Source organism: Tinamus guttatus, unplaced genomic scaffold (genome assembly GCF_059628265.1).
Source record: "Tinamus guttatus ecotype Peru unplaced genomic scaffold, ASM5962826v1 Tinamus_guttatus_pri_ptg000211l, whole genome shotgun sequence".
Classification (NCBI taxonomy): domain Eukaryota; kingdom Metazoa; phylum Chordata; class Aves; order Tinamiformes; family Tinamidae; genus Tinamus; species Tinamus guttatus.
In genome coordinates this window covers 5,302,724-5,325,233 of record NW_028288745.1, presented here as the reverse complement: position 1 = coordinate 5,325,233, position 22,510 = coordinate 5,302,724, and the positions used below count along the sequence as shown (strand labels likewise).

The following is a 22,510-nucleotide window of genomic DNA, read 5'->3' as shown; positions in this document are numbered from 1 at the left end:
GCAGAGACAGGCAGCACCGTGACCATGCGAGTGGCAGTGGTGGGTGCCGGTGTGAGCGGCTTGACAGCCCTCAAGTGCTGTCTGGACGAGGGGCTGGACGCCACCTGCTTCGAGCGAAGCCAGGACATCGGCGGGCTCTGGCGCTATGCGGTGAGTAGCCGCCAGGGCGGCCGTGATGGGGCGGTGATGATGGGGACAGGGGAGGCTGATGCTGCTGGTGGCACCAGGAGAACATTGAGGATGGCAGACCCAGCCTCTACGCCTCGGTGGTGAGCAACACGTCCAAGGAGATGTCGGCCTTCTCGGACTTCCCCTACCCCGAGGACTTCCCGGTGTTCCTGCCCCATGCACGCCTCCTGGAGTACCTGCGGCGCTACGCGGAGCGCTTCGCCCTGCGGCAGCACATCCAGCTCCAGGTGGGAAAGGAGCGCGACGGGGGACGGGATGGGGCCACCTGCGGCACTGCTGGCTCACTTGGGCATGGCTCCTTTCTGCAGACAACCGTGCTCAGCATCAGGAAGCGTCCTGACTTTGCTACCACCGGCCAGTGGGATGTGGTCACGGAGGCAGGCGGCACACGGACGTCGCACATCTTCGATGCCGTCATGGTCTGCAGCGGCAACTTCTGGGAGCCATCCCTCCCCCTGCACACCTTCCCCGGTACGGCAGGTCTTTGTGTCGCTGCCCTGGGTGCTGCGTCCCGTCACAGCAATGATGAGTTCTCCCCGGTTCCCAACCTAGTGGTGCTTTTGCCTTTATTTTTCAGTACCTTTGAAGCCGCTCTCGGGACAGGAGAAGTGAAGGTAACATGCCTTCCACACAGCCGACCTCTTTGGGCAGCGTGCCCTTAACCTCTTTGAAGGAGCCTAAGGAGCTGGGGACTTTTCTGTTCTGCTACCAGAGAAAAGCTCACTTTAGGGGTTGATATGTCAGACTTTCAGAGCTTGGCCCTCATTTTGGGATAGAAATGGTTTTCCTGTGCATATGGGATGGACAGCTGGAGTTCTCCATGTCCCTAGTGGTCACTGATAGGAATTCCTTTCTCTTGCCATCTGGATTGTTTCCGTACCACTTATCCCTATGAAAACTGCAAATTCCAATGTCTGCTTGCTGAAGTAATTAAGAGATTTTTTTTTTCTTTTTCCCCAAGGCATTGAGAAGTTTCAAGGCAAATACTTTCACAGCCGGCAGTACAAGCATCCGGATGTGTTCCGAGGGAAAAGAGTCCTCGTGGTCGGCATGGGCAACTCAGGAGTGGACATTGCCGTGGAAGCCAGCCGCGTGGCTGCCAAGGTACAGGGTCACGCTGGCTTTGCTGGGCACAGCCAAGCTCTGTTTGCAAGCTGCCAGCACAGGAGAAATGAGATAGGAACCTCTGAATTCACCCTGAAGGGTCCAGACGGTATCTCTGGGTCCATATTTCTCTGTTGGAGACCTCCCCCAAAAGCTAAATGACTGCTCTCTTCTCTCTTGCTTCACCCTGATCTCCTGCTGCCAGCAAATCTTAAATATGCCGTTGCAGCTTTCTCATCATGTAACTGTCTGTGCTGTGCTTTGCCTATGGGTTGCTTTAGAAAGGCAAAGAAACAAGCTCCTCATCTGAATTTCTGGTTCTCTGCTGTTTCCCAGGTGACGATTTGCACCGGCCGAGGTGCCTGGGTGCTCAGCCACGTATTTGATCATGGCTACCCGTGGGACATGGTTTTCAACACTCGCTTTATGAGCCTCCTTAGGAACAACCTCCCCGGGCCCCTTGCTCGGGGCTTGATTAGTCACAGGGTGAACCAGTGGTTTAAGCATGAAAACTATGGCCTGCAGCCGGAGAAGAGGTACTTCTCAGGTGGCTTCCCTCCAGCCTGGTCTCAAAGGGGTTGCATTGCAGGGGGATGGGGAGAGCTCCCTTTGCTGGAGCCAGACTTGCACATGAACAAAAGCCACATGTGTGGGAACGTGCAGACTGACCCCAGACTGCAGTGCTGGCCATGACCCCTGGGGTTTTCTGGTCCAGCTGGAGAAGGTGAGCTCTAGCCCTCTTGGTCACAGAAACCATGCTTCAGGGGAGCTTTTCTGAAGCGATTCCCCAGAAAAAGAGGAGAAAGGAGACTTAAAGCAGGGATCAGTCTGAAAAGAATGGGGTTTAAGGATAATTGGATGAATGGTGGAAGAATGAAGGAGATATCCACATAAGAAACTTGGGCTGTGGGACAGGGTGACATTATTGCTCTAGTGTTTGGAGAGGAGGGAGGCAGCGCTGTTGGTCTTGGAGGACATGGAGCTGTGGGACTGGAGACCCCAGAGTCAGGGTGAAGGGTAGAGTGCAGAGCTTGTCCGTGGTCTCCCAGGATTCAGAGCCCCTTGGTCTCTCTGCAGCTACCCAGTACGAGAGCCTGTGTTGAACGATGACTTACCAAGCTACATTCTCACGGGGAAGGTCACCATAAAGCCACGCGTGAAGGAATTCAAGGAGAACTCAGTTGTTTTCCACAACTGCCCTGAAGAGGAGCCTATTGATATAGTCGTCTTCTGCACGGGCTACAATGTCTCTTTCCCCTTCCTTGAAGAAGCAGATGTCAAAGTGGAAAACAAGCACGCATCCCTCTACAAATATGTGTTCCCAACGCATCTGCAGAGGCCCACCCTGGCTGTCCTTGGCCTGATCAAGCCCCTTGGAGCAATCATGCCTGTGACAGAGATGCAAGCACGCTGGGTGACCCGGGTCTTCAAAGGTAGGGGAGTGACATGAGCTTTCCTTTGCACCAAAATGCACACTTGGCACACCTTTTCCTCTGCACGCACCAGGAAGGACTTCTGTGCGTGGGGACATCATGGCTAAAAGTTAATTTTCCAGTGGATGAGGGACCATTTCTAGGGCTGAAACTTAGCTCCTTCCAAGTATTTCACTTCAGCTGGGCTGCAGCAACATGATTTCACACTTAATCCAAACTGCATGCAAGTTCATGGGATCCCCCTTGAATCTGATTGAATTGCTGTTGTTGCCTGTTCAGCTAATGCTTTATACCCTGTCTGCTGGAAGCTAATTTATACAAACATGTGGAGTTGGTTCTAGGCAAAATTCCCTACTGCTGAGCTAAACTGTAGAGACTGTTTATTCCCGCCCTTCTGGGGAAGGATTTTCCTATTTTGCATCACCAAATGAGTTGACATGTTCCCCCTGAAGTTAGACTTTACAAGGTGCTCTCCTCTGTTCTCTAGGCTTGTGCCAGCTGCCTCCTCGGTCTGCAATGGAGGATGAAGTAATGAAGAAGAGCAAAAACCAAGTCTGGTAAGACAGACCTCACAGTTCAAGTCTTCCTGGTGAAAGAGTCATAGTGGATAGGTATCTAAACACATTGGCGTCCTCTTTATACAAGCTGATTTTGCTTTGGGCAGGCTTTGTGACTGCGCAGCCCCTGACATCCATTCTTCATGCCCAGTCTTGTACTAAAAGGATGCCAATTGTGTTCAAATCTAGTAATAAAGCCAATGAAGGGTATTTGTTTTCCATTCCCTCTGCAAACCCAGCTGATGCCCATCTCTCCCCACCCCATTTTCTCCAATTCATTAAGGTTCGGCCTGCTCTTTGATGAAGTCCTCAAAACTGACTGCCTGGTGTACTCGGACGAGCTCGCCTCCTTCATCGGTGCAAAGCCCAGTGTGCTGGCACTGCTCTTCAGCGATCCCAAACTGGCCTTCACCATTTTCTTCGGCCCCTGCACCCCCTACCAGTTCCGGCTGCGAGGCCCCGGGCACTGGGATGGAGCGCGACAAGCCATCCTCACCCAGTGGGACCGGACCCTAAAGCCAACGAGAACCAGAGTCACCAGCGGCTCTTCCAGCATCTGGCCTTCTCTCCTTACTGTGTTTGGCTTTCTCCTGCTCGTGGCAGCAGTGGTCTTTGGTTTCCAGTAACTCTGATGTGATTAAAAAGCCTGTCTGTCTTTGTCCTGGGGAATGTAATCTCAAATCAGTCAGTCCCATAAGGTGTGCTGGGGTATGGCATGCATGGGATATGACCAAAGGGATTTCAACAGACAAGGGGAACAGGTTTAAAGCTTTAACTGATAGCACTAAACCTTCTCTGCTCCAGCTGCACCTTTGCAGGCGGGCTTAACTGGTGAAACTGGTGGTACCAGGCTCACCCCAGCATTTTTCACTCCTCTCTGACCTGCCCTCATGGCTGCTGGTGTGACCAGGACTTGCTAACGTGCTCTTCAATGCCTATCTGCAGGCCTCCAGCTCAGCTCCTTGGCCAGACCAGTGGTGGAGCAGTTCCTGGGCTGAGAACACACATCCTATAGCCCTGTGCCCTGAGGACTTCCACATAGCACCAGAAAATAGGCTGTAGTGGGCACATTAATCCCCACCAGACTGTTGGTTAGCATACATGCAAAAGGAGGACGCTTTACTGAATTCCTGGGGACATTAAGCATGTGTCTAGCACAGACACGGCACAGGGCAACCACTTGCAGCAGGATTGGGCAGCCCTTGTGCACAGATGCCACACTGAGCTGCTGCGGGAGTCCTTGCAAGCTCATCCCTATGGATGTAGCTGGACACGGAGCTGCCCCTCATCCTGGCCCTGAGTCCCTGCCCAGCTCGGGGGCAGGTTCTTGTGCCGTTTCCTACTCTGGTCTTGAAAGAGATGGGGAAGGATCATTCCTCGACCCCTCTCCATAGGACCGGTCCCATGGGAGAGGAATTTCTGTGCCCGTCCCCGGCGCACACAAATGTCGTCGTTCCCAGCCCTGCCGCGATGAGCCCAGAGCTATTTACCCGCTTCCTGCTGGCAGGCACGGGCGAGCCGAGCTCTGCCCGGGCACAGAGCTTTCTCCTTGAGGATGCTTTGAAATGCAGCGGCGGAGACAGGGAGCGCGGGTGTGGAAGTGTCGGGGTAAAGGTTGGCGGTCTGGGAAGGAAAGCGCACCGGGACTTTGCGGACTTTAGCCTGTCATTTAAATCTGTGGTCTGAGAAACTCCAAGCAAAGGACGGACGAAGCCCGCACGGAAAAGCGCAGCGTTGCCCTGGAAAGGTTTGTTCCTAATTCCTTTGCACTTGCGTTTTGCTTGCTTTCAGGAAAAGAAAAAAAGATTAGTGCTTTGTTGCCGTGGAGTTTCTCCTGGGGTGTAGACAGTAGCTTTGAGCTGACGCAGTGCAAATGTGAGGCCAGGCTGTGGGTCCAGCCAGCTCCAGAGCTCGTCTTGCAAACAAAACAGGCTGTAAGCAGCCCTAAAACACAGAGGTGCTGTTTATCACCCGAGACATATTGCTCCTCTTTCCTGAAAGACATAGCTGAGTGTCCTGAGAAGTGCTTGAAAAAGGAACCTGAGGAGCGCTGCAGGCTGTAAGTTACTCAGCATTGGATACCCAGTTATCTGAATGTCTTGGCTGTATAACTGGTGGTAGTCAAACCTCATACTGTGGCTGGCAGAGCAGTGGGCTGAGAAAGTTCATGAGATCCTTCTAGTTCTTCTGCTTTTCTAGGAAGGGCCGTCTAGATATTTGCATTTTCTTGCTTACGTTAACTTACTGTTTGCCTTAAAAGTTATAGATTGCTCCCTTTTGAGACATTGCAGATTAAGGTTTTGCTACTAATCAAATGTAACAAACACGGGTTAATTTTTCTCTAGTTTTTTTGCTTCGGTGTTAAATGAGGTGCAGCACAGCCTTTGGTTTGTGTGCCCTGAGGTCTGAGTTCCTCTGCATGCTGAACTCCTGGGTTTCTAACTTTTCCTTTCCTTTTTGCTTTCCTACATTTTGTAATAACCATCAGAACTTCCATTACTGTTCATGGCCTCAGATTCGTTAATCTCCATTCCCACTCAGAGTCAGGCATTACAAGTTTTTAAAAGCTTCCTACCCTGTCACCAAGAAAATGTTATTTAATTGAGAAGTAAAAGAAAAAGTAGAAAATGAATCAATTTAGCTGAAAATGTTTCTTAGAAATGTTTCCAGAGGGTAATTTGCTCAGGTTACACTGCCTGCCATGAACCCTGGGGCACTCTCTTTGCCTGTGTTTTGTAGGGGATGGGTGAAACCCTATTTCTAGAGGGAGGAGCCCAGGTTTCCTGGCTTTGTGAGATGACTGCCTCCAAACCACCACCCTGTCCAGTACAGCATTCTTCTGAAAATAAACCACAGAAATAAGGGCAAAAGGTTTTGCATTGGAATGTGAAATGTCAAAACCTTTTTTTTTTTTTTCCTCCAAAATGGAGATGTTGTTTTTTCACCACTACCTTCTTCTCCAGCTTCTTTGAAACACCTTCAAGTGAAGTTTCATTGTGTGAATTTTTGGGAAGCCTGGTGCATGCGTGCTTACTCTGCAAGCCCCTACTGGCAATGTGGCTGCCCCTGTAATGGTGAACCAGGACGGGTGCCCTAGCCAGGCCTCTCCAAGGCAGCTCCAAGAAGAGAGCCTGGACCACCATGGCCCCTCTCCGCTCCTGCTGAGTCAGCAGGGCCACATCCAGAGCCATGGAGGAGCAGCTGGGTCAGGGCAATGATGCAGAGCAATGCGAAGAGGTTTCTGAGCTGAGACAGCAATCGGGGACCAGCTGCTCCAGAAACGGCTTCAGAAATGAGAAGTCTTCTTGCCCCTTTCTGTCAATGGGGTTTAGTAGGGAAGCTCTCCACAAGTAGGGTGATGCCTGAGAGGTAAGGCCAAGGGTGATCCTAAACCTGATCATCGCCTCTTTTTCTAATGAAAAAGGAGTAAATAAGGAAAAGGAATAAACTGAAAAAATAATTATTATGCGCTTTCAGTGAGTGAGACTTCTGGTCTCCTGCAGGACACCATGGTGCGGCGAGTGGCCATAATCGGGGCTGGAGCTAGCGGGCTGGCTTCCATCAAGTGCTGCCTAGAGGATGGCCTGGAGCCCACCTGCTTCGAGCAGAGTGAGGACATCGGGGGGCTCTGGCGCTATGTGGTGAGTGGGCTCTGCCTGCACAAGGAGGTTTTTCCCTGGTTTCACTTCAATCTCACTTACCTTTGAAGAAGAAGGAGCCACTGTGGCCTCTGGGACCATCTCTGTCCCAGGAACAGGGCTCTGTCCCTGGTTCCAAGGGCAGAAGGGAATGGGGGAGTAGAAGCTGTGGTTTCCAGGTGCCTGCACCTCCTGCAACGGCCACGTAGGGCCAGGCTCAAAGGACAGGACTCTACTCACCTTGTCCTGAAACCACAAGTGGAGACAATGGGAGTTAGATGCTGCTGATTCCTCAAGTCCAAGTCACTCTGACGACCCAGACAAATCAAGCCCATAGCTGTCCCTCTGCCATCTGCACCGCTTGCTTCCCACAGGGCACAGCGGACTGTGGGAGGACCAGCGTGTACCGGTCCGTCATCACCAACACCTCCAAGGAGATGTCCTGCTTCAGTGACTTCCCGTGCCCAGATAACTTCCCCAATTTCCTACCCCACCACCAGCTCCTGGAGTATTTCCGCATGTACGCTCAGCACTTTGGCCTCCTGCAGCACATACGCTTCCAGGTGAGCCAGGGTCCCGGTGCGTCACGGCTACCAGGGATGGTCCAGAAGAAGCTGCAAACACCAGGGCAGGGCCCAGGCCATGGGTTAATAGCATGCTTGAAGTTCATAAGGACTGTGGATCTTTTGCAACTTGTATATAAAGTCCCGGCCTGTTTTGGTCACTGACTATGATTTTTCTTGGGCTTTGATGCAAGACAACAGTTCGCAGTGTGAGGAAGCGCCCCGATTTCTCCACCTCAGGCCAGTGGGATGTTGTCACCGAGACCAAAACAGGCCGAGAGTCGCATGTCTTCGATGCTGTCATGGTTTGCACTGGCCGGTACCAGGAGCCTATTTTGCCCTTAGCTTCTTTTCCAGGTAAGCCCTCCTTTGGTGGGCTTCCAGGGGCTGTTTCCATGAGGGATATGGTATTAGGAGAAAGGGAATGCCAGGCAGAGCATGGTTGCTCTTGGCAGCATTCAACAGAGCCAAGGTCCTTGTGGGCTTCACTGCACTTGGCTCTGCTGCCCAGAGGGAGATGGGAGACAAAACGAAGGGGCAGGAGAGTTGCAAGTTGAGCACCGGCTGGTCGGAGATGCTCTTTGCCTAGGTATCGAAACACGCTTTAGAGGCCGGTACCTGCACAGCAGGGAGTACCGAGACACGGAGGGTTTCCAGGGGAAACGAGTGCTCGTGGTCGGCCTCGGGAACACCGGCGGCGACATCTCCGTGGAGCTGAGCCGCGTGGCTGCGAAGGTAGGCCCTGCCATGGTGCCAAGCCAACATGCAAGCTGGGCAGCGCGGCCGGCCCCAGTGCTGCCAAGCTGGGCAGCATCTCCTCCCGGGACATGATGCAGCCAGAAGCAAACTGTATCCCACACCAGCAACTGTGGACATGTCTAGGGAAAGCATTGCCTAATTGCTTTCTAACTAAATGGACCTTCAAATTGTGGGCCAGCAAAGCAAGCGCTGAGATTCCTGGTGCATTTAGGCCATTGGGGAGGCAGGCAGAGTAGCTGGGCTGCAGCCTGCTGGAAGGCTGTTAAAGGCACCAGGAGTTGGCTGTTCATCTGGACACCTCCCTCCCTTACAACGGTTAATCTGGCTCCATGCTACCAAACTCATGTGCTGGGATCTGTCATTCAGGGCAAAAATGGAAATTTTGATCTTTGAGCAAGAAATGGTCAATCCTGCCTTCTTTCCCAGGTGTTTATCAGTGCCAGGAGCAGCACATGGGTGGTCAGTCGTATTTCATCTCATGGTTTCCCTTTGGACATGGTCACTAGAACGCGCTTAATACACTTTCTTGAATGGCTTCTCCCATCAGCCATCATGAAAAGGATCAAGTTTGGGAAGTTCAATTCATGGTTTAACCACACAAACTACGGCTTGGCTTCTGTTCAAAGGTATTGCCTCTGACTGCTTTGTTGGTTTATTGGTGGGTTTTAATGAATGGAAATATGCAATTGAGCACTGCAAAGAACAGTTGAGGAAGAGCATAATGTTAATGGGGAACGAACTTCTTTTTTCATCAGCACTTTTTATGATGTATTGTTTTTTGTACTAAACTCATGGTCACACGACGTAAATGAGACTGTTGGGAGCTTTCCTCTTGGTGCCTGTGTTCACAGCAGAGTCGGGACTCCCAGTTTGGTCATAGGGGACTTTTGGGTATAGGTTTCCTACCTGCAGAGAGATGGTCACCTTAGCATGAAGCTGTCAGGGTGGTGTGGCTGCTCCCTCTGAGGCCATGCGAGATGGACCAGTGTCCCAGCCAGAGCTCAGGTCCGTGGAGCCAGAGTCCACACTCCACAAATGGCTCTCACCAACAGCTACTGTGAGAAGGCAGCAAGCCTGTTACTCCAGTGTGCTCCTAGTAAAGCTGGAGACTTGATCACACTTTAAGGAAAATCTACTAGGGAGGCACAGGCAGCTTGGGAAGGTTGTGGAGTTGCCATCACTTTGGCATTCGAGGGGCAGGTTAAACCTACGTCAGGTTGCTTTGCAATGGCTGATCCTGCTTTTGGGGGCAGAGGCAAAAACCTGAGGCCCTCAAGATCCCTCCCAGCACTGGTTTCCTTGATTTCTGCTGCAAAAGGCCTTTCCAGATGTTTCAGGACCCCTCCACAAGCTAATGCTTTTCTCCTTCTCCCTCCGTGTGCCAGTCCCAAGTTTAACGTAATTATAAATGAAGAGCTGCCATTCTGCATCCTCTCTGGGACTGTCGTGTTGAAAACAACGGTGAAGGAGTTCACTGAAAGCTCGGCCGTTTTTGAAGATGGGACAATGGAAAACATCGACGTGGTGGTCTTCACCACGGGATACGGGTTCTCGTTTCCCTTCCTGGAAGACTCAGTTCGCAGCCTCTTCCAACACAGCTCTTCCCTCTATAAAAGCATCTTCCCCCCACAGCTGGAAAAGCCAACACTGGCCATCATCGGCTTAATACAACTGATGGGCTCTGTGATGGTGGGAGCAGAAATGCAGGCGCGCTGGGTGACAAGCGTCTTTGCAGGTAGGAGCCGTTGTTCCCGGACAATGGGACCTGGCACAAGGGAGGTCAAGGACAGCTTGACCAGCTCTCCGCGAGGCTCCGTCTACACCGGGAAAGCACTTTGCATCTTTTGTACTGGGGCTGACGGCACCGGTAGGGCGTTAGCATCTGGCCCCATGGACCACAGTTTCTTTTTCCTTTTCAGGCTTCAACAAGCTGCCTCCCATCAGCAGGATGATGGAAGATATTTCAAAGAAGAAGAAGCAGTTGGCCAAAGGGTGAGTGCTGCTCCCATGCTTCGGGCATGCTGCGCTGGCCAGGACAACATGAGTGAAGACAGGTCCTGCAGTGGTGGTGCCACAGACACGTCTAGAGCCACATGTACCTGGGTCAAGCAGCACCGAGCTGCTCCATTTCTGCTGAAGCATTGGTAGCCAAAATGTTCCTGCTGCCTCATGAGCTTCCCAGGCTCTGCAGCAACAGGAACATCCCGGGCTGGAGTTTCCAGGGCCAGAGCACCCTCTCCACTGTTCAGCTCCCAAGCTTGCTCCAAATGCTGCTGACTTTTGGAGCAGTTCTCAGCAAGACCCATGACGGCTCAGGCTGGTGGCCTCCTCCTCCATGCAGTTATTTCTAAGCTGGAGACTTGGTTTCCTCCAGACTAGTGGTGCCATCTCGTGGCTTCTCCTTCCTAAATCCACTCTCTGGGAGCTCTAGGGACCTAGAGAGCACAATAGACACACAACCTCACTGGAGCTGGGTAATGCAGCCTGTGGGTTGCTTGGGTGGCAGGTCAAAAATGAATATTAGACAAGGCCCTAACACATCTCTTATGTAGATAGTGCTGAGGATCACCCAACCTTAGGACCACCCATCACCACAGGTCAGGATATGTCCTCAAGGCTATGGGACAAATGCACTGGATGAGCTGCCTTGCAGCCTGCAGCTTTTTTTGGCTGTCCTATCTGGAGTCAGGCAGCGCGCAGTCTGGGTTAGATCCCATGATGCATGGGGTACCGTTGGATCATACAACCAAAGATACCAGTGAAAATCTGGGTCAAAATGGAGTCACGTGGATTTTTATCATTAGCCCCATCTCCTGCCGATGAGCATGTTCCTTGCATGTATTGTTGCATAGAAATAGTGGAGTCTGAGTTGCACTGGAGCTAAATCTGTCTCAGACCTGTTAAAGGGGACTGAGCACACACCTCCTGCAGGGAAGACAAGGCTTGGATTTGTCCCACATGCTCGCTAGTTAAAGGGCTCAGCTCTCGCTGCTGGTACGAGGTAGGAGAAGAGCTTCGGCATGACTGGCCTATGGGCTTGATTGCTAACATGACCCAAGTTCTTAGCCCATTTCTCATGTCCTGAGAGCCAAAAAGCTGCATCTCTCAGCTTCTCCCAGCAGGCCCTTTAGCAACTGTAGTAGTGAGCACAAGCTCCTTCGTTGCTCAAAAATGACTGGAAACAGGCCATTATGTTGCTTGTTTTTTTTTTTTTTTTTTCTCTTCCTCGTCTTTTTTTCTGTCCTATCGAAGGAGTCCTCCCGAGCAGGTGAACACGCGCATGAATTTTGTTAGCTACATGGATGACCTTGCCTTGTGCACCGGCGTAAAGCCCAGCCTGCTGTGGCTGCTCCTCACCGACCCCCGCCTGGCCCTGGCTGTGTTTTTCGGGCCCTGCTTGCCCTACCAGTACCGCCTGAGGGGCCGCGGCCGCTGGAGCGGGGCCAGAGGCGCCATCCTCACGCAGCGGCAGCGGGTGCTGGAGCCCTTGCGAACCCGCATCGTCGATGACTCCTTGGGGGGCTCCACGGGCTCCAGCAGGCTGGGACTCCTGGCCTTGCCCCTGCTTCTTCTGCCCCCTTTCCTCCTGTCCTGGCGGATGCTCAGGCCACAGGCTCAGCCGTAGGTGACAGCTGGCATGTGTCACCTCCCTGCTCTCTTCCACCCTGGACCAGGTTGGTTCTCCTGGGGCAGAGCCCAAGAGGCCGCAGGGCATGGGCTCCATGGCGGAGCAGGGCCTTGCACCTCAGCTCCATCGGGACCTTGGTGACAGCGCTAACCCTGGGTCGCGTTTCTTGAACCTCTCCATGGTTCTTCAGCAGGACCCACAAAAGAGCGAGATGTTTGAAATGCGCGAGGATCTTTTATTTGCCCAGTTACTTCTGGGACATATCTGTAAATAAATCTCACTGCTTTAGACTTCTGCAATGTTTTTCATGATGGGGTGTACTACTGGGGATAGGGAGGAGGCTTTTTCAAGCAGCCCTGATAGCCTGAGTCCTGCTGGCAGCAAGGACGGTGTCCTAAGCGAAAGGCTACCCAAGGGGCCACGCTTGGAAAGGGAACTCGTGCACCAGCAGCCCCGGGGTACACGGGGTTGACACTCTGGTGGTACTGAGGTGTGTGGAGCACCGGAGCTGCACTGAACTCCAGCACCAGGTAGCATAGGGCACGTGGAGCTCATGCACCAATGGTACCGGGGCGCATGGAGCTTGCACAGGGGTGCCACCGCTCGCGCACTAACGGTACTGGGGTGCACGGAGCTCGCGCACCGGCGGTTCTGGGCGGGGAGGGAGCTCCCGAACGAGCGGTACCGGCCGCCCGCGGCGCGCGCATCCGCGGTTCCGCGCGGCGCCGAGCTCGCGCACGCGCACAGGGGCGCCACGCAGGGGCGCCGCGCGCACCGCCGCCCGACTGCGGCACCGCGGGGGTCACGTGCGCGGCGCGGGGCGGGGCGGGCGGGCGCGCGCGCGCGGCGCGGTGAGGTCAGACGTCGTTGGCGCCGGCTTGGCCGCCCGCCATCTTGGCCCCTGTGTGGAAGCGGCTGAGGCGCGGGCGTCGCGGCGCCGGGAGCGGCAGCGGCCTCGCCGAGTCCGGGAGCCGGGGGAGGCCGGAGCGCCGGCCGGCCGCGCCGTGCGCCAGGTGAGCGGCGGCCCCAGCGCTGGGAGGCAGAGAGCGGGCGGGCGGGTGAGCGGCCTGCGCCGCATGGCCCCGGGCGGGGGCGGCTTCCGCCGGGCTCCGGCCTGGCGGCTGCCGCAGGCCTGCACCCGGCGCACCCGGGCGCCGGCCGCCCCCTGGCCCCGCGGTGGCGGCCCAGGCTGCCCCGGAGCGCCTCGTGCCGCATCGCCGGCCCCCGGGGCCGGCCGCGCCCCGCGGCGGCGGGAGGGGGCTGCGCGGCGGGGCCGCTGCCGAGCGGCGCTGCTGCTGCTGCTGCCTCCCGTCTTCCCGCCTCCGCCTGCTCCCAGGCCGGCTCCGGGTCCCGCTTCTCTGCGGGGAGGTCCCCTGGGAAGCGTGGCGTGCGCTTGCGCCTGCTTTGCGGCTGCGATGCCCGTCCCCAAACTGCCTTTTTTTTTTTTTTTTTTTTTTTTTTTTTTTTTTTTCGCGTGCGTGGGGGGAGGGCGCTTTTCCCAGGGGATGCTGGAGGCACATGCGGGGCACCGCGCCTTGGTTTTCTAACTCTGACATGTTCATCCACAGTTCCTGAGATGGGTGGCAAGGGCTGCTCCTGCACCGTTTTGGGGCTGGGTAAAACTGTTTTCACAGAGGCTATTTCCACACGTAGGGACAAGGTTTACAGAAGTGTGGTAAGCGCAGCCAGGAGTATGTTCTCTCATTTGAGCCATGGTTGTGAGAAAGGGTAGATGACATAGCTAAATTTTGGGTAGGCAGGATGCGGTAGGTATTATGGGAACCTTCACCTAGGGACGCAAGGATTGAAAATCTTAGGGCCAAAGATGGCCCAGCTAGTTTCCAAATCAGGTTGTCTCTATGGGCCAGAGGGATTTGAGCCGCATCTGTGAGGGAATGGCGTTGGGAGTTTTGTGGAATGCTTGGTGATGTTCCTTTCCTTTTGTTTATCAGCCATGTGTTTTGTAAGCTTTGTGAAGGCTTTTCAGTGCCTTCCAATTGAGTTAAAACTGCTTTTTCTTCCAGCTTTTGATGACTGCAGTCAAATGGTACCATATTCGAGCAGCTGAAACGTTTTTGGTCTTTGTAGCTTTTTCTTTTCTGTGGTGAGACACCAAGCCTACCAGTTGCCTGGTCCTCGGAGCACTGCCAAGACAAGTTACTCCTGAAGGCAGGAGGAAATGGGGTATGATGTCATTTGTACATCAGTGAGAAACAAAAGGGTGGTCGTTTAATACTTGTTGCCAGGAGCTGAATTGGTCTCAATTTTCTTTGAATAACGCAGTAGAAATATTAATCTTCAAGAAAATTCTTGGGATGTTTTAAATAAATTGTCTAACAGTGATCTTCTTGGGGCTAAGGATTTGGAAAGGTTTGAGATTTCATTGAACTTGGTGTATATTCAATGAAAATATGATTTGTCCTCAAGAATATTATGCTATCATGAGCTCAGTGAGTGAGTATTGTGACCACTCTGCTTTTGAGGTAAATTCCTAAAAGATGCTCCCTTGAACAGCATAGGCCGCTGCTGCTTGTGTGTGGAGACTGAGTTTGGTGCTTGTTATGTGGCTTCGAATCTAGTGTTTGGAGCACTGCCTTAAGAGAGATGTGTTTCCATCTTAAGAAAGTCTTAGTTTGGTAAGTAATAGCTTGTAGAATGTGAATATACAGCCATTTCTGGAAGCCTTGTTAATATCACTGTAGTCATGCTAGACTTAGACTTTGCTTAGACTTTACTGGAAGCCGTAGCTGTTTGTAGAGAAGCCTGTTTAAAAAAAATAGTTATTTCACTGTACATTTGCAACTTCTGTGCTGTTGCAGCCCTTGCTCCATGGCCAAGGTTTGTTATGCACCTTCTGTAGGCATTTCTTCCCCACATCCTGAAGTCTGGAAAGTGAAACAGACCACAAGGAGGAGGGAAAAGATGATGCAGTTCAGAAGACCGATTCCTTTTTGGTTTGGTCTTGCATGAATGAGTGCTGTAGGTCAATAAAATGAAGGAATATAAATTGGAGAAGTGGGTATTTTGTATGGAATTTACTTTGGCCAGATGTCTTAGGTTACTGAAAGTGCAAGTCTCTCATTTCAGTGTTTCACCTCTATTAACAATGGGAATGACATAAGTGGAGAGCGGGTGGAGAATATAATGTAATTGCCGTATAATGATAGCCTGCACAGGCTTAGATGAAGAAATAGAAAGAAAAAGGTAGCTCTTGCAGAGAGGTAAACCCTTGCATAATATGTTGGAGCTGTGGATGAAGAAGAAATATTCTTCCCTGTTAAAGAGGGGAGCATCTTTGGAGGCTGTAGATGTTAATGGAGGGTTTTGTGGAGGAAAAAAAAAAAAAAAAAAAAAAAAAAACAACAAAAAAAAACCTCCGCTCTGAAAATGCACCACCTTTCCGCTAGTTGGGGATGGATGTTGGACTTGTAGTGACGAGACTGCCAGTGGTGTTTTACTGGTAGAACCAGTTGTTCATCTTCTATAACAAATTTTTTTCACTCATCTTCTTGTCTTAGTGTGTAGGTCTCTCTCTCTCTTTTTTTTTTTTTTCCTCCCTCCTCTTCTTTTTTTTTCTCCCCCGCCCCCCCCCCCCCTTTTTTTTCTTTTTCTTTTTTTCTTTCTTTCAGGCCCTGGTTTCACAAAACCTTATAGGAATTTCCTATGGGTGAAGTTGGGTCCAAAAAGAAGAGAGGAAATTTGTGCGGTGAGGTGGAAGGCAAAAATGTTTTGTATGTGTTTGTGAAATGAAAATGGGATTAACAGAAGTCTTAAAAAATGCATAAAGAGCAGATGATGGAGTCCTAATAAAAATCAGATGAAGACAGCTTTTATGTCTATGAAGAACAGGCTAACAGAAATAGACTGTTTTTATTACAAATACCTCAGCCATTACATAACATTCTAACTAAATGGTGACGAATTAGTTTTATACAGATTGCAAACACATACAAAGGGAGAAGCTTGGTATCATTCATACTGTTTGTATAGATATACACCATTTTGATTAACAGTGAGATTATAGTAAGAACACACATGTATGTCTACTATCTGAAGTATAATGATGAAAATTTTTAACAGATTTTTTTTTCCTTTTTTTTTTTTTTTAAAAAAAAAAGGAAAAACAAGATATATATATATATATACTGTCTTTTCAGGGTCTTTTCAGGGTTAGCAGTCAAAACACTGCTCACAAGAAATATTGCACTTTATATTTGAGTTTGTCAAACACAAGTTCTGTCTGAAGAACAATGGAATCACCCAGGTTTGGGTAACTAGAGAAAAGGGCTCTGCTAAGTAACTTTGATTCTGAGTAAAACTGACTCCTAGATGAAAGGGCTGCTTTACTCATTGTTTAGATAGTTGAGATGTAAAATATAACTGGACATACTCTGATGTGCTTAATAGTTTTCTACAGTGAAACCAGTGGTGGCTCGGTTGGCCATTCTTGGCACACTGCTTGCTTATGCTAGCAGATCAAGCCTTCCCTGCTTAGAAGAGCATACTTTTTCAGGCTGTCCTAATTAAATTATGTAAACAGCAACTGGTTGCTTTAAGTTTTTTTTTTTTTTTTTTTTTTTTAGTATGTGTCCTTAATGTTTCTAGATTTTAGAAGTCATAAACTCTAGGGGGAAAAGAACTGCAGATTTGTCTGTTAAAACTATGCAGGAAGAACAGTTAGACTAAAGTGTTATTTGTTAAAGAAAGATTTGTGAGCTATCTTTTAGTCTTTATTCTTCATATTAAATCTTCAGCAAAGGTGGATTTGCAGAAACATCTTCAGTTTTCCAGAAGAATAAATTCTTAATCAAAAAGTTATTGATTTTTTTTCTCTCAGTTTACGACTTGATATGCTTCAGGACTTGCATCTTTCTCTTTTTTGAAAAAAGCGCATACTTTATTGAACTGCTTGGCTCTCTAGATCAAAGTTTTGATGTTTTCATTTTGTAAAAATAAATGGTAGTGTTTACAGGGTTTGTTTTATAATAGTATGTTTAGGACAGTCTGTACTTTCTATATAGATATATCTAAATGCATCAGTGTACAGCAAACGTTCTAGAGAGATGGAGCAATAATAAATCTTCTGTCAATATGAATAAACAATTTATGTGCTCTAGTAGGAGAAATTTGCCTCTTCATGCTTGTTATATAGTTAATTTGCAGAAGTTGCCTTGATTAAGGGGTTTTTTTTTTTTCATGTCCCAAATCAAGATAGCAGCATGGACTGGGCTTTGTAGCAGGCATTTAACTTTCAATTCCACAATGAATTTCAACAATCAATTTCCATACAAGTTCAATAATACATTCATAACCTTACTTTTGATAGTGTATTTATCCCATATAGTTTTTTTTGTGTTTTTTGTTTGTTTTCTTTCTCTAAGTAGAACAAACAAAGAATTGAAGGGCAAATCAAAATTTTAAACTTCATCTCTAGATATTTGGCAAATGGAAGTTAACTTTCATGTAAAATGAATTTTGTGATGCTAAAAGGCAAGCTAGGTATGTCAACAAGATTATGTTATGCTTTTTCTTTTAACAAAGTTTGAATAAATCCAGTCTAAGGCAGAAGGCTGAAGATGACTCTTTTAGCCCTTATGACTCTTTTAGCCCCTTAACCAATGTTGTCTGATTCTGCCGTTGATGTGGTTTTCTGCAGAGACAAAGTTTCTACTCCAAAAATTTGCAAATGATAGGGATGAAGACATAAGTAGGCATCAAGGGAATAACTTGTAGCTATATAGAAACTATTAGGTTCATGAACACCTGGGAGTTTCAGGGTTTCTGAAGGAACAAAATCAGTATAGACTGTATGTAAGTGAATGTTTTTATCATGTTTTATGACGTCAAGAGTGGTGTATGAGCATGGTGCACTCGACAGCCCTGGCTCTATCAGTCATAACGAGAATATCCCTGAAATATTCAGTATGATCCGAATGCCTTAGTACAGAAGAGAAATTATGATGATGTACATGGATAAGGTTAGGAATGCTGTAGGAGTTGCAGGCAACACAGAATTCATGCATTAAGTAAGCTAAGAAATGTGGCAAGTTGCCATAAATCATTAGATAACTGTTTAGAATAATTATTTTTGAACAGTGTTTATGCTAATGCTGTGAGTACAGAGTTTTTTACAAGAGCATTTTATTCTTTAAATCTGTACTGTTAAGTATATTAGGGTTGTAGTTGGAACAGAGGTGCCTTGAGAAGGTGAAGGAAAAGAAGTTGCAAAGGGGAATTCATTTGGCAAATCTATTCTAAAGAGGTATGAAAATGTGTAAGTATCTAGTCCTAGAGTAGTTCTCATAGAGTAGTTAGAAAATACTCCAGTGGTGCTCATGATTGTAGGAGATTGCATTAACAATTTTTCAGAGGAACATGCAAGTTTTCTGAGGTTAAGAACTGTTTATTACTTAAGAAATTATGTTTGAAAAAACAGGTTTTGTGTAAAAACTGACAAACTTATGTACTTGCAGCTGAGATTGGGGATCCTTTAAAGGTATGGGAAGCCTAAGGGAGAAAGGTACAGAGAAACCCACTACGAAATGTGAGTTATGGTTCCTTGAGAAGGAGGTTGAAAATGAGAAAGGTATTCCTTTGTCAAGAAATGTTAATTATTACAGTAGGATTTGGAAGGTAAGTGATGCAGGAACACAAAATGGAAGTCATGAATAAGAATCTGAGGCTAAGTTATTTAGAGCAAGGAATTGCTTTTTGTTTTTTTTTCTTAATCTATTGTCTCCTTTCAGTGCTCAATCCAACATGGTGTTGGAGGGCTTTGGAAATGTGCAGGGGATTTGTGCTGGTCTTTGCCTTTCTGTGCTTCTGCTGGGTGATACGAAGCAGTTGAGCAAGAACCATAAAGTAGTATTTGTGACAGCAGGCAAAATGGTTTTGTACTTTTTTCTTAAGGGACTGTTTGCCATCTTAGGTATTAATAGATACCTTTACAGAGAGCAGTGGTGGTCAGGATCTTGCGGGGGAAACAATTATGTGTGTGCACATTTTTTTTCCCTTCCCTAAAATAGGCAGTGCTTCAATTCTGATAGCTTTTAAGTTTTTCTAAATAATGGAAACTTCTTTAATAAATTCTTTTGCAAATCTTGAAAATAAAAATCTTTGACATATGCTACTTGAAAAGCTAGTCGGATAAAAACCATATTGTTCTGCTTTCTGAAATAATGAGAAAGCATCTCATTATGATGTTCTTTATAATTGTATAGAAGCTGTCCCCCTCCCCCCCACCACCTTTTTTTAATGACCCTGGCTTCATTCCAGTACTTTAAAACTTATGCCATAGTTAAAAATTTATGGTATTAAAAAATTTCAGCCATCAGCCCAAAACTATGAAAGTAAAAACCTGCCCTGAAAAAAAGTATTTAGTGGCAATGAAATGAGGACTCAAAAGAAACTCTTGGGCTAATTAGGAATAAAATAATTTGCCTTAAAAGCAGGCTGAAAATTTAAGAGTCAGTTTCAAATTTAATTATTTTTAAAATGTATTCAGTAGCCTTGTTAAAAAAAAATTCTAACGTCGTCTTTAGGTTTATCAGAATGTGGCAAGAACAGTTGTGTCAGTGCATGAGCTTAAGATGTGCTGATTCTTGTGTGTGTGTGTGTGTCGTGTTGCCATTCTGCTCCTGGAATTCCTTGAAAAATCCTCTCCAGTGAAGAAGCTATTTAAATGTGGTTTGATAACTTCAAAATGTATTGAGTCATTAAAGGGTGTTTCTGTTAATGCATTTATTAGTGATTCCTAGTAAAACTTTGCCATTTTTACCTCTATGGTAGACTGTATTAGGTTTGTCTTTCTATTAGTCCGCTTTATATACAAAAAAATAAACTAGAGATTTGTTATACTAATAAAGGCCATTGTATGTTTTATATGGTTACTGTAGCGTGCTGTCAAAACTTCCGCATGAATTTCTGTCTCTTGGATCTAGAAGCTTTTTATCCATTTATCTATGAGAATACAGTATTGCTTTTCTGCTGATCTTTTGTACTCCTACCTAAATTTTGAGTTGCTCTAAAAGGAGCAGCTTGCTCTGCTAGCCTGTCAGTCGTTACTGTTTTGAGTTTGCCAAAAGACACAGAGGGTGCTATTTCTTTAAGCGTATATTCATGTTTATTTTGGTCATCAGTGAGAAGCTATCTGGGACCAATGCACACAAGACAGGCTAGATGAACCCTGTGGTGATCTAACCTATCCTGAGATTGTTCAGATACCTTGCAGTAGGTGAATGCTGAATGACAGTGGCAGAAGCAACCCAAAAAGTATTTGGTCTAGTGATATGGTCAGGAGTTTTAATTCTCAGACTTTTTTGGGATGCTATTCGTCATGTTTCAGGGAAGTTTGGAAATAGGATTAAAGTAAATTCTCTAAACTCAGAAAGCAAATTAAAGCAATTTCTATCTATTTTTAAGGCAATTTTCAATTATCTTGGCTGAGGATTAGAGATTCAGATTTGAGCTGAACATTGCGTATTTTGCTTCTCTGAAGTGTTTGATTGTTAGAATGAGTGTGGGAGAGGATTTTTGTAGAAATAGGTGTCAGTCGCATTCTTGGAGATGACCCAAACTGGAGATCTGACATCTGTTATATGATGTAGTTATTCCAAGAGTAATGTTTTTTCCAAGAATATGTTCCAAGAAGAATGTGGGGGGGAAGGTCGTGTCTATTTAGGTTAGTAAGTTATGCAGTTATTGTTTGAATTTATCTAACGGTGTAGACTAAATTGTGCTTCGGGTTTCCAGAAGTCAAACATGCTAAGTTTTGCATGACTGGTGGCATATGGAGGCATGGTAGTAAGTCTAATTACTGTTCAAGGCTAGGAATTCAAGAAGTTTTTATGAAAATAAGTTACACATACCCTTTTTCATTTTTCTAACCTTTGGTAATTCTAAGAATTAGCTTTTACTCTTCTGAAATTCTGGAGGTCGTATTTGTTGTGGTAAATGAGGGATAGCTTTGAATTTATCATCTGTATTTAGGTTAAGAATACAAAATATCTTGAGGGCTATTTCTTAATTTGACCTTCTGTCTAGTCTCCATTAGCAAAATGTGTCATTTTTATGGAAACAGGAAAACTCTTGAGTATAGCCGTGAAAGTGTACCAGTAGCTTAACAAAATGGTGTGATAATTATTAAAACTCCTTAAGAAAACTTAGTTAGGGTAACATTGAAGGCATTGCATATATGTCAGTAGTAGCACTTAGGATAATGACTTATGTTGTTCAAACTGTACATATCTTGTGCAGAATATAACTGTATCCTTCTCTTGCCTCCACAGAAAACTAATTTTATGGGAACAAGTAGAACGGGAGATCAAATAAGTCATTGTTTTTCATTTCTCAACTTTACATGTGTAGAGTGATATTGTTGCTGTATCTGCAAAATGCTAAACTATCATTCTTCCTCTACAGAGGTTTTTAACTTAAATAACAGACCAGAACTCCTGGTTCCTCTCCTTTTCTGGAGATGCTTATTCTTTTAGCATTTTGGTCATCAGAATATCTGCATGCATATTCTGAGTGCTTCTTATCTCCTTCCTTGCAAATGGCCCAAATGGTTAGACGAGCCATGTTCATGTACAGCTTCTTATAAGAGTGGAAACCAGGACACCAAAATGAGCCTGTGGTGTAAGATGTGGAAGAATGCCGTAAACTAGGCCCTGATGGAATTGAATTCCTAGGTAACAGTATTGCCTTAGATAATATTTAGATAGTAGTTATCAGAATATTGAATTACTTTATATGATTCTATAACTATAAAAATGTTTTTAAAAAATAATCAGTGTAAAGTAAAATCTGTCCTTTCTTTCCCCAGCGTATTTTAATACTGGCATCCTCATTTTGAGGAGAAAGAACGCTAACCTCTCTGTTCCCTGAGCTCGCTTAAGGAGAGGAAGATTTCAGAAGCAGTTTGTCTGTTTAAAAATTCATTAAGTAAAAGAAAACAGTTACAAGAGAATGCCAAATACACTAAATGTTTTCAATATTATTGCTGGTGTGAGTTTATCCTGACAGTGTTTTTTTGATCACCCTAATGTGGATATGTTTAAAAAGGCACATTGATCTTGGGGACTGATACTATTAAGCAAGCTTCTGTTGGCAGGACACTTCCACAGTAATATGGTTTAATTGCCTGCAAAGTAATGTGTTCGTGCACATACGCTTAAATACACATGCAAATCTGTGAATAGAGACAAATGAGACCAATTTGAGATTTGCATGGTTGCTGTCTTATCTGCCTTTTTTTTTAAACTTAACCAGCTGCTCTTACCTTGTTTTTCCTTTTGTTCTCGAGAATGCTCTGAAAAAGCTGACTAGAAATGGATAGTTTTTTTTTTTTTCTGCTAACTTTTTATTCTGCTGCAGGATGTGTCCTAAAAGTTTATTTGCCAAGTGTTAGTGCTGCTGCCATCTTACACTTGAGAAACTTAAGAGTAAATGTTTCCAGAGATATTTGTGTTTTGCTGCTAGCTATCCTATTGGAAGGCCATGTTCAAGGTCTTGCTCTAAGGAAGCAAGATGTGCATATTCTATAGCTTGCTAGTTTAAAATTGATCATGCACTTTGCAGTAAACTTAATTTTTGTGTTGACTTTATTGTGCAGGTAGCTAATTTTGGTTAGTTCCATCAC

At 47.0% G+C, this 22,510-nt stretch overlaps 3 protein-coding genes across 12 annotated transcripts in view; all 3 read left to right on the top strand.

The window, feature by feature from the left end:
• Positions 1–3,940, top strand: FMO1 (flavin containing dimethylaniline monoxygenase 1). The gene is made up of 8 exons (XM_010216975.2): positions 1–150; positions 228–416; positions 498–660; positions 1,151–1,293; positions 1,630–1,829; positions 2,371–2,726; positions 3,214–3,283; positions 3,567–3,940. Exons 1-8 carry the CDS (start codon positions 25–27, stop codon positions 3,907–3,909), a joined length of 1,590 nt encoding a protein of 529 aa, XP_010215277.2. The 5' UTR covers positions 1–24; the 3' UTR covers positions 3,910–3,940.
• Positions 3,941–6,783: 2,843 nt separating this feature from the next.
• Positions 6,784–11,888, top strand: FMO4 (flavin containing dimethylaniline monoxygenase 4). Its single transcript, XM_088524426.1, has 8 exons — positions 6,784–6,924; positions 7,296–7,484; positions 7,679–7,841; positions 8,074–8,219; positions 8,670–8,869; positions 9,629–9,978; positions 10,163–10,235; positions 11,496–11,888. The coding sequence occupies exons 1-8, from the start codon at positions 6,793–6,795 to the stop codon at positions 11,866–11,868; spliced, it is 1,626 nt and encodes a 541-aa protein (XP_088380552.1). The 5' UTR covers positions 6,784–6,792; the 3' UTR covers positions 11,869–11,888.
• Positions 11,889–12,863: 975 nt separating this feature from the next.
• Positions 12,864–22,510, top strand: part of PRRC2C (proline rich coiled-coil 2C) — a 63,240-nt gene continuing 53,593 nt past the window's right edge. For 9 of the 10 annotated variants that reach the window (XM_088524448.1, XM_088524456.1, XM_088524454.1 and 6 more), the window contains exon 1: positions 12,864–12,884. The gene's annotated coding sequence lies outside the window, so the exon portion shown is untranslated. The remainder of the gene's footprint in view (positions 12,885–22,510) is intronic. The other variant, XM_088524452.1, reaches the window with a different exon arrangement.

Coding starts and splice junctions, on each gene's coding strand:
- FMO1 (XM_010216975.2), top strand. CDS start 25: ATGCGAGTGGCAGTGGTGGGTGCCGGTGTGAGCGGCTTGACAGCCCTC. Junction 151..227: donor GCGGGCTCTGGCGCTATGCG/GTGAGTAGCCGC, acceptor TGGTGGCACCAG/GAGAACATTGAGGATGGCAG. Junction 3,284..3,566: donor AAGAGCAAAAACCAAGTCTG/GTAAGACAGACC, acceptor CAATTCATTAAG/GTTCGGCCTGCTCTTTGATG.
- FMO4 (XM_088524426.1), top strand. CDS start 6,793: ATGGTGCGGCGAGTGGCCATAATCGGGGCTGGAGCTAGCGGGCTGGCT. Junction 6,925..7,295: donor GGGGGCTCTGGCGCTATGTG/GTGAGTGGGCTC, acceptor TGCTTCCCACAG/GGCACAGCGGACTGTGGGAG. Junction 8,220..8,669: donor TGAGCCGCGTGGCTGCGAAG/GTAGGCCCTGCC, acceptor CTTCTTTCCCAG/GTGTTTATCAGTGCCAGGAG.